We start from the raw sequence: 11,208 nt of genomic DNA, 5'->3' as shown, positions 1-11,208 counted from the left end.
GCCCCAATCGGCCCTGCTCTGAGCCCGACCAAGGGCTGCACCGAGGGATTGGGCCTGCCCTCTGCCACCCGGGAGCAGGCCTAAGCCAGCAGGTCGTTATCTCCCGAGGGGTCTTAGACTGCAAGAGGGCACAGGCCGGGCTAAGGGACCCCTCCTGTCCCCTGAGTGCACAAATTTTTAAATTAGGAACTGAAACTATCCTATAAAAGGGTAATATGCAAATAGACTGAACGGCAGAACAACTGAACAGCCAATCAAAGTGTAATATGCTAATGATATGCTAACACTGCTCAACTGCTCGCTATGATGTGCACTGACCACCAGGGGGCAGATGCTCTGACCAGTAGGTTAGCTTGCTGCTGGGGACTGGACACGCCGTGGAGCCCTTCGGTGATCCCTCCCCGGTCCTACAGCAGGAAAGCTGATGCCACCAGAATCTTGTCTCTAGTCCAGATCTCTCTGCCAAGAATTCAATTTTGCATAATGGACATTTCCATCAAATTCTCTCACAGTTCTTAAGTTCAAAAGCAAGTATTTTCATTACACTCCTCTATGTTTTTCTTTATATTTTCCTATTAGTTATTCATAATCAAATTCTGAATATCTCAAAGTAAATTCTGCCTCCTTTTGCTCTCTCAACAAGGCCCGAACCTGTTTATGATTTCAAAGCTTCTCTCTTCTCCCTTCCTGACTTTTACCTGCCACTTCAGTTTAGAAACTATCACACTCCAACCACAGTCTGATCAAATTTCCTAAGCAGTCTCCTAGACCTTGCTTTCCCCCTTTTATGATCCACCCATAGAAGCAAAGTTGTTTAGCCTGAGCCAAAGCCAGAACCAAATCCTAGGACTCTGACTTGAGGTATAGGCACTTTCACTATATAGCACTGCCACTGCTCTAGTGGTGATCAATGTTTGACCTAATTCCTAGCCCTGAAAAAGGTTATTTTATAACTGAATAGAAAGAACATAACAAATCCACAAAGAAGTATTCTTTAATTATGATTCAGCAGGCTGGAGAAGGTAGAAAAAGAAATGTAATTTGACGAACCAAAGAGCAGCTATGGTAATTACAGAATTTCCCCCTCCTGAGTACAAAGTACATTCATATTCAATCATGTTCAATGAATTTATGCCTTTTCCATGAATATATGCCTTTCAAAGGAAACGGGAATGCAGAGCTTGGGGATTAAGATAAGGAATTTAGGGATTAAGACAAGGACATAGCCAGGAGTGGGGAATGTCTGGCTCCAGGGCCATATAAAGCCTGCAAAACCATTTGGTCTGGCCTTGCAAAGGCATTAGGGGTGAGTTTGTTAAATGTTTGACCAAATATAGCAGGCTAGTTTTTAAGTTGATAATTTTGTATGGCTCAAGAATGATGTTATAAATACCCAAATGGCCCTTGACAAAAAAACAGTTCCCCACCTCTGATGTAAACCAACTACTTCAAAAATGATGATGTATCCTATATAATAAAGGGGTAATATGCAAACTGACCACCACACCCTCACACAAGATGGCTGCCCCCATGTGGTCACAAGATGGCCTGCAGGGGATGGCAGTTGTGAGCGACCAGGCCAGCAGGGGAGGGCAGTTGGGGGATGGAGGGGAGACCAGGCCTGCAGGGGAAGGCAGTTGGAGGTGACTGGGCCTGCAAGGGAGGGTAGTTAGGGGCGACAAGGCTGGCAGGGGAGGGCAGTTGGGGGCGATTGGGCTGGCAGAGGAGCAGTTAGGCATTGATCAGGCTGGCAGGGGAGTGGTTAGGGGGTGATCAGGCTGGCAGGCAAAAGTGGTTAGGGGCAATAAGGCAGGCAGGGAGGTGAGCAGTTGGGAGCCAGCAGTCCCAGATTGGAGAGGGTGCAGTTTGCGCTGAGGGACACCTTCTGATGGGAGCTGCACATCCTATATAATAAAAGCCTAATATGCTAAGTGTCCAGTCATCCAGTTGTCCGTTCAACCTATCAGAACATAATATGCTAATGATATGCTAAGGCCAGCTAATATTCAAATATGATGCACACTGACCACCAGGGGGCAGACAATCCAGGAGTTGCCCCCTGGTGGTCAGTGTGCTCCGACAAGGGAAGTGCCACTCAGGCAGAAGTCGGGCTCATGGCTGGCAAGCACAGAGGCAGTGGTGGGAGCCTCTCCTGCCTCCATGGCAATGCTAAGGATGTCCGACTGACAGCCTAGTGGGCCTAAGCCATCAGTCGGACATCCTCCCAGGGCCCCCGCCCCCCCTAAGCGCACAAATTTCGTGCACCGGGCCTCTAGTTTAGCATAAGATTCCTACAATACAAATGAATTTTTAAAAAATAGCCTGGATTATAACTTATTTGTTTTGCTTCAGCTACACAGTTAAAAAGAAGTAATGTAAGGTACTAAATTCCTCCTTCACAACAAACTGAGATCTTATGTAAAAAACATTCTAGAATACAAGGGTCTGTCAAAACATACAAGCATAAGTGAAGACTTTCATACCGTCTGCCCTCAAGGGTTCGTAAACTAGCCTCCTCTCGTGCGGTCATCCTCTCTCTCCGTGCTGAGTTCTGAGAAGCGTGAAGAGGATGATTTGGGTGTCCCGGGTCACCGGCAGATGCTAATGCAGAACCATAACGTAACTGAGCTTCAGTAGAATCCATAATACTGACCATCCAGTTCCATGTGGGAATAAGCTTCTCTTCTACATAGTTCTATGAAGACCAAACTAAAATAGTTAAAACTGTAAAAACCAAACTAATATAGTTAAAACTAACAAAATAAAGTTAAATTTGATACACAGCAGGTCCTTGAATAATGTCATTTTGTTGATGTGATACTTTAGGAACTTAACTCTTATTTATATCCTTTAGTATTATGGTAAAATTGGTTTCAGTTTGCTTAAAGTCAAAGAACCTATCGATAACCTATCGGGAGGACTTACGGTAGTAGTATTATGTAAACATTTAAGTATTTGTAACATTAATTCCCATTATACTGAAATTCTCATAATTGAGAGCCAAAAAATATATTTGAACAAGTAAGTTTTCATAAGTTTCATACCTGTAAGTTTACTGCATCTTGATAAGTCAATTTCACAGCGGCTGGAATCTGCGAGTATACTAGGTGATTATACTTAGGAATAAGGCCCATCAAGTCTGAGATTTGTCTGATGACAATGCTGTAAGCCCTGGCTAAACTGCTTGCAGATGTTAAGTAGCTGCTGGCATTGCTAGCTTCCAACGCAGCTGCTGCCGCTGCAGCACTCGTGCTGATGGTACCACTGCGGCGTAAGTTCGAAGGATCGATATAAATCAAAACTGCTGAACTTGCTGTAAGGAAAAAAGGACAAGCGCAATAAGTTAATGCCAGTTGCTAACTATGTTTCTTGAGCACTATATATATGCAAATGTGGAAACAGCCAAAAACTTTTTTAAGCCATGCTAATTTACGAATGGTAAGGGAGACAAGAATTACTATAAACCAGAGGCAATTTTGCCACTGCCCCCACAAAACGGGGGGACATTTGGCAACATAAGCAAACATTTTGGCTGTCACATGAGAGCGAGGGGTTGCTAATGGCATCTAATGAGCAGATAAACAGCACAGATGATGCTAAACACCCTGCAATGCACAATTACAAAAATAAACAAATATTCAGCAATGGTACAAAGACTGAGAAACCATGATATATGCTTATAGAAATAATTTTTATATTTGACCTCAGCGAAATAGAAACTATTATGAAACTATCTGTTTTCTAGAGGAACATGTGGAACTTCATAAAAATACCTAGTCAACACTTTAGGAATACCAAGTTTTCAGACTTACCTGCTGGCGTGGATGTGCTGGAAGGGGCTGTGCTGGCTGCTCGCTGATGCTGGGTGTTGCGGACAGCCCATTGCATGGAACGGGGAGCTTGGGCAGCACCGTTAGCGTGGGAGCTGTTCGTGGTTCTCTCTAAAGGCTCATCAAGCATAAAGGTCTCCTGCTCTATGTCGTCACTCTGACTACTGCTACTATCAGAATCACTCGAGTCATTTGACTGCGAGTCATCTTCAGAAAAGAAGGCAGGAACACTGCTTGCACCTAAATTTTTAATTTTTAAAAGCAAAACCATTGTGAGTTTGTTGACATTTAAAACTACAGTGTGCCCCCTCATTCAGGAAAATATATGTACTAAACAGAATGTCAGGCTGTATTCAACAATCCACAAAACACATCATTAAAATAGTTTAATTAGAAAAGAACTCTTTTAAATGAACCTTAAAATTAATCCATTATTTAAAATAACAAAAAAGCAAAAAATTATTAAAATAGTACCTTCTTTACTAACACTTACAGAGAAAAAGAATGATGTTATATAAAGATTTAGTCACCCTTGTGCATAGTATGCAGAATACAGTTTAACCAATTCATGCTAAATACAACAGTCTTAGTAGAAGTAAGGAAGTTGCTGGGATAAGGCACCATACCTGCTTCTGAGCCAGCAGTTGCTGCAGTGACAACACTTCTGCGCCCACTGGCATTATCTTGGTTGCTATGATTGCTTTCACTGTCACTTTCTGTTTCAGCTGCTGCTAGCAAGTCCAGTTCCATGTCACTCCCTAGCAAATACATTTAAATACGAATAAAAAAGACGTACAAACTCCCTGTGGGTCCAGACTGGGTCTTGTAAGTCAGAGTATCCTAAGGGAGGGAACTATGAGAGAGGGGCAAGAAAGGGCACAGAGAAGGGATAGATACACCACAGTGAGCATAACCTCCTGAAGCAGGAAAAGGATGCCTAGGTAAACTATGGCACCAAGTGGATTATCATACAGCAATTCAGTCTGCCCCGCAGAGCCTTATGTAAAAAGTGTTGAGCTGACGACTTCAGCAGGGGGAAGAGCTCTGGGCTAGGCCCACTGATTCCTTCTCATCTATGGGGAAGAAAGTTAAAAATGTCTATTCTTCATGTAAAACAGTAGATACAAATACCAAAACATACAAAAAGATAAACTTTAAATATGTACAATTTATTGTACATTAGTTACACTGTAATAAAGTTGGTTCCAAAAAAAGTCTATTCTATGACTACTGATAAAAATGGTTAAGGTGACTATGTAGTAAAAAGGCCAAAATGATTATTTTCAAGTTAAAAAGAAAGTCACAAAAATTTCATGTACAATATCTAAAGGACACAAATGGGAATAGGGCAGTACAGGGCAGGACTGAAAGTAAAATACAAACTGTTAGCATACAGCTGGCATTATGGGTCATATGTCTTCCTTTTCTCTAATTTCCAAATGTCTCATAATACAGTTATGATTATTTTAATTTCTAAAAGCCCTATAAAAAAATAAAGTGACTTAAACCAAAAGGTAGAGAGGGAGAAGAGAATGATGTTATAAATATACGTATATTTATATATGGGTGTATGTACATACAATAGTGGGGCAAAAGTAGGTTGCTAGTTGTGAGCACATGAAACAGTATTCATTCTTGTATTATTATTTATTAATTACTGTATTATTTTCCATACATTCAACTGTTTGTATCTACACACACATACTACCTCCTAACAGCTGAAACATGCTACAGAATCCCCTGGCAGAAAATAAGTTGAACATTTTGCTAAACATCAAATGGGGCTTTTCTCAGTATTAAAATCTCTCTTTAAGGTACCCGATTTACTCATGTTGAAAAATTTCTCAAATAACTTGCATACCGTCCTCATCGTGCTCATCATGTTGGCCCTCAGCCTCAGCATTTTCTTCCCCATGTTCTTCCTGTTCATCATGATGATCCTCTTCTCCAGCCACACCTTCTACCACCTCAACCTAAATCCAGAATCTTATTTGTAGACCATCAAAGTATTAAATAAACCCACTTCTCTACACATGTTCCTCCACAGCAACTAGCCAACAAAAACACAAGGATCCCTAAATACAGGGAACTCAACTCTTCATTTGCTAGTGACAATTTGCTACCAAGATTATGTTGACCTATCTCAATGTTTATAATTATTGTCCATATATAGAACCTCAAAATTAGAACTATAACAATGTATAGTTTTTAACTTTTGCAATTATAAAATTTACCAAAAATATGCAGTTTTCTCTTAACTTCAAATACATTCCACAAAACTACTAAAACTGTTTCTAACATTGAGAAGATCTTTTCTATTAATCCTTAAGTTAAAACAAGTTAATGTTTCCAATTTCCTATTACCCAGTTAATCAAGCACTATTAAAGTATTTTTAAGATGTATAACCACAAATGAGAACAAAAATCCAGAAGCTGGCAACAAATGCATTCAACAATAGTAAGCTACTATCAATAAAACTTCTAATGACTACTTTCCCCTCCTTCCCTCCCAAATAAAAGCCTCTTGTCCACCCCAAACTACCTCTTCCACGTCTGCCGAGACAATGTCATCCTGTTCTTCGTCTCTGCCCCGAACAGGCTGAGACTGGCTGATGCGCCTCTGCTGTGGGTTGCGGAGGATGTAGGACGACTGAGACTGGCTGGAGCTGTAAGGAAGCGGAGGTCAGAAGTACACTGCAGTCACACCTCGGACATAATGGTACTCAGTGTGATTCACTTGCTAGGATGCTATTTTACATTGGACCTGAAAATTCTTAGAAACCAGTAAAAACTCATCTAGTCTCTCAGGAAATATAAACCCCAAAGAAATTATTTTATCATAAAGAATAGCTCATAAATCTCAGAATTGTGTTGTGGTTTTTAAGATATGTTTTTACTGATTTCAGAGAGAGAAAGGGAGAGAAATAGAAACATCAGTAACAGAGAATCATCAACCAGTCCACTTCCACACGCCCCCTACTGGGGATCGAGCCTGCAACTTGGCAATGTGGCCTGACTGGAATCAAACTATGAACTCCTGGTTCATAGGTGTTGACACTCAACCCCTGAACCACACTGGCCGGGCTCAGAATTGTTGTTACTTTACTTTTCATGAGTCCTTACACTGAAATATTTTAAAGGGAAGTTTTCCCTTTTCCATGCTTTCAACACCAGCACTCCTTAACTTCCAAAGGCTCCATTAACAAAAGTGTGCTTACTATAAATAATTCACTCTTTAAGGGACCTGACATTACCTACTTTGCATCAGCTTATGAACCTTTGACTTGCTGGATGTATACAGGGGGAACACATCAGTTCAAAAGTGTGATGTTAAAATAGAATCATAGTAAAAAGTGGGTGACAAAATAATGTTACTTCCCTAAAAATCAAATTGAGAAACAGCCAAGAAAGGACAGAAGCCTCCATTATTTAAAAAATAAATAAAAATGGGAGAATAAGAGAATGCAGCTTAAAAGGCAGGCAGTGGCTAAATTACCCTGTGACCTACCTATTATCCTTTATTTACAGACTAGAGGCCCGATGCATGAAATTCGTGCAAGAGTAGGCCTTCCTTCCCCCGGCTGCCAGCACCGGCTTCCCTCAGGTCGCCCTCGGGCACCTGGGACCCGGGCTTCCCTTGCAGCCCTGGCTTTGTCCAGAAGGACGTCTGGTCTAATTAGTATATTATGCTTTTATTATTATGGATTATTATAGATTTTAAATCACTTCACCTCAGCTGCTCTGAGAAACAAAATCAAACCAGTTATACATGAAGAGTCATCACCTGAGACACAGCCTTGGACTAGACATGTCCCTTGGACTAGAAGGGTTAAAGGAGCCATAGTTTTCACAGAAGACAGCCTGGGGTCTGAGCAATAGGAAGTTACATCATAGCAATCCTCTCTTCTATCAAGTACATGAGCCAAACATAAATCAAGAAAGGACAACAGATTTCAAGAGACTTATCCTGTATCAGCCAAGGTGGAGACAGGAAAAACATCTTTTCAGAGAACTTCTAACTACAGGCCTGCGCTCATGAGAGTTTGGAGCTGAAATTTGCACTTTGAGGGACGGTGGGCTTCAGTGCTGGTCAATCCAATACCTCAACACTATCAGTAAGCACCAAGCAGCAATTTCTCTCCCTACTCTGCCATCTAATACTCTGCCTAATGTAACAACAAAGGAAAATACCTGTCTAGATTTTTAAATATTTCTAAACGTCAATAGCTGTGGAACCTGCTATCTAACACCTCTCTGAGCCTCAGTTTCCTCCCTTTTAAAACTGGAGTGATAGTGGTACCTAACAGTTATTGGGTACCACAGAACAGGTAATACAGCTATAATGCTTAGGGAAGTTCCTAGTTTATGCTAAACTTTCAGTGACAGTTATTATATGAGGCACAGAGACAGAGTAGACACAAATGAATTAATAAAGACATTAAGAGTTTTAAAGACGTGGGAGGAAGCAACAGAAAAGCAAAACAACTGAACTTAAGAATTTATACTCAATGTAATGGTAAACACCATCTACCATCTAACATAAGAGAAATCCCAGAAACTGGTCAAGTGTATATGTTTTATTTAAGACATGCTTGGAACCCTGGTCAGAAGACAACCTATTCGAAGGAGTGATTGTACTGTATTATAATGGACTTCTATATTATGAAGTAGTAGAAAACATTAGCACTGATAAGTGTTAATTATCAAATGAGATCTACTTCTGGAAAGACATAAGAGGTGGCCCAACAATACAACAAGGGGAATGGAGTAAAGAGCAGAGCTTAAGAGTATACAATACTTTAATACTAAGCAAGGTGAAAAAAATCTGGCATATTTACCAAATACATTGCACAAAACTACTAAAATTTAGTAGGAACAGGCTTATGGATACTCTTCAGAGATGCTTCCAAAATCTGTTCAATGCAATATAAAATTTTACGTCCTTTGGGGGATTGGGGAGGGGGGGACACACAAGGGAAGGGCACAAGGAATTCACAAGGTAATACCACCTAAGTAATTGGGGGTTCCTCACAGGGTATATGAATCAGGAACATCACAAGAGTACAAGAAGATTTCACTGGCAGAACCTTTGGATACTAAGGTGTATCTGGTGAGTCTGAAAAGATATAGCTTGATTTGTAACAGTTTTCAGCAAATCCTGGAGTGCATCAGTGACAAGGCTCCCATGGGAGAGCTTTGACAGACACACCTAGACTTAGATTCCAGGGTGTCTTACAAGACCTGATAATAAATGGAAAGTTGGGACACATACTGGCATGTGGAGTATAAGGAGAACAGTGAGAGCAGATACTCAACATCAACTCAAACAAAACTCAGGGGTTAAGATTTGGGAACTCTCCAAATCCTAAAGGAGGCCATCCTTAACACATAGGTGTTCAGAAAGAAGGGTCTTTAGGTCTTAAAGATCCTTATTAAAACATTATTACATACATACATAGTTAACAAAACCAGACTTTAGAAAACCAACAACATAAACAAGTTACTTGCTAAAGGCCTCTAGTGCCTTGCCACCCGTAAGTGTGACCCCTAAACCAGCAGCTTTGGCATTATCTGACAGTCTAAGAAATACCAAATCTCAGGCCCCACCCAGCCCTCCAGAATCAGCCTCTGCATTTTTAAATAAGATCCCCAAGTGATTTGCATGCGTATTAAAGCTTGAGAAGCACTGCGCTAAATAAAAGGTACCAGAACATTTAGTTTTAGGTTCTAAACATTCTGACTCAACAAACTTCAGTCTAGCAAGGTAAATTATCAACTAAATGGAAAAGATGAGATTTAAGAATAAGTAACTTTGTAACTAGAAATTTTTATTACTGAGTTGTTTTAGCCCCTTCCTAGTTAATATGGCTGTTGTAGAAAATATTTTAAAATTCTATCATTCTGATTGTTATCTACATAAGTTGTGCCCCATAGCCCCAGCCTTTGGACATAGAGAAAGTTATCTTTTATCTTTTCATTCTTTAACTTGGCCTTCCAACAGGCTATTACTTAAAGGTAAGAAAAACAGAAAATAACGATGTCTACAGAAGTCTTAAGTAAGTAAGGTTTCTTATCAGGTTACCGTCATGGCCTAATAAAAAAGTGCCTTTCCAAACCAAAACGAAAAACCACAACTATATGTCTATTAGACATGGAGGTATAATTTTTAAAGTACTTTTACATGTTCCAAACAAAGTAAAATCTTCACCATTTGATATACAAATGATTATGTATACCACCTGAATGCTCATGTAAAAGTTTTCCTTAAGTCAAATGTGATGTTTCCAGAGAAAGAATTAATCAGAATCTGTTACCAGGTAGAAATTTACCTGCTAGACTGATCAGATGATGGTCGTGGTGGTAGTGGTTCCACTGAAAATAATTCTTCACTGCCTTGCATGGCATCTATGCTGGTACTAGCCAGAGTAAAAGGTGCAGTTGGGCGAGCGATCCCCATTCTGACAGGAACTATCAGCGACTCTGCTACATTGCACAATTCTTCCACTGCATAAGGCAGCAGTGCCTGGAATACACGCTTGCATTTTCCAATTGGCTGCGGAATAAAGTTGCTAGAGCAAAAAGGAAAACACAGGAATCTTTTATGAATCCTTTCATATACATGATGTCAGTTTCACAAGTTTGTGCAAAATGATGCAAAAGTCAAAAGGAATGCCTTACTTTTTCTTTTTGGATGAAGCCATTTCCACACTAAGAATGACAAAAACTCTTGCCACAGAGCGCAGAAACCTCATTGTCACCGCAATGGCTTCTTCCCGACGCCCAGGTGTGTACTTGTTCTGGAGTTCTTTCACCAGCGTGCCCAGGAGGGTATCCAGAAGCTTTAGGAGATTACAGCCACTCCATTAGTGCTGAGACATCGCAGATGTTTAGACATTCATTACGCAAAAAGTCCCAACCCTTTTCAACGTTCACATTTCATAATAAAAATCTCCAAATAAATTTAACCAAAACATTTACAAAGTCAGTGATTAGTTTATGTCACATGCTGACCAGTGCTTGGCCTATAGGTCTCAGATGCCTGACTTCTTGTGTTCAGTCTCACAGTCCTATGGACAGCAATTAAAATTTAGAAGAACAATACCAAGTATGTCAGGTCAGAGGAAGAATATATTTCATTCACTAGAGGGTACTTAGTGAAGCACCTAAGTAGAGTTAACTATTTATATTAATAAATTTATAATCCCATCCCTATCACGTAACTATTACTATTATTACTTTCTAGTCTCATTTCCATGCATGGTCTACCATATAAGTATCAATTACTGAGAACACCCAATTTCATGTTATTTTCTGTTTGTTTTTTAATGTTATTTAACCCTTATTATTTTTTTTAATTCAAATATCTGCTTTTAAGAAT

At 40.1% G+C, this 11,208-nt stretch overlaps 1 protein-coding gene across 1 annotated transcript in view; it reads right to left on the bottom strand.

Moving 5' to 3' along the window:
* Positions 1–11,208, bottom strand: part of UBR5 (ubiquitin protein ligase E3 component n-recognin 5) — a 119,870-nt gene that overhangs the window by 32,494 nt on the left and 76,168 nt on the right. The window contains exons 32-39 of the mRNA XM_015561701.1: positions 10,509–10,669; positions 10,160–10,399; positions 6,373–6,496; positions 5,692–5,803; positions 4,457–4,588; positions 3,813–4,070; positions 3,045–3,313; positions 2,484–2,695 (exon numbers count right to left, since the gene is read on the bottom strand). Coding sequence (XP_015417187.1) covers positions 2,484–2,695; positions 3,045–3,313; positions 3,813–4,070; positions 4,457–4,588; positions 5,692–5,803; positions 6,373–6,496; positions 10,160–10,399; positions 10,509–10,669 — 1,508 coding nt within the window. The remainder of the gene's footprint in view (positions 1–2,483; positions 2,696–3,044; positions 3,314–3,812; positions 4,071–4,456; positions 4,589–5,691; positions 5,804–6,372; positions 6,497–10,159; positions 10,400–10,508; positions 10,670–11,208) is intronic.

The sequence above is a fragment of the Myotis davidii genome, unplaced genomic scaffold (genome assembly GCF_000327345.1).
Source record: "Myotis davidii unplaced genomic scaffold, ASM32734v1 scaffold497, whole genome shotgun sequence".
Lineage (NCBI taxonomy): Eukaryota > Metazoa > Chordata > Mammalia > Chiroptera > Vespertilionidae > Myotis > Myotis davidii.
The sequence above is the reverse complement of the archived record's forward strand: the minus strand, read 5'-3'. Positions and strand labels throughout refer to the sequence as shown.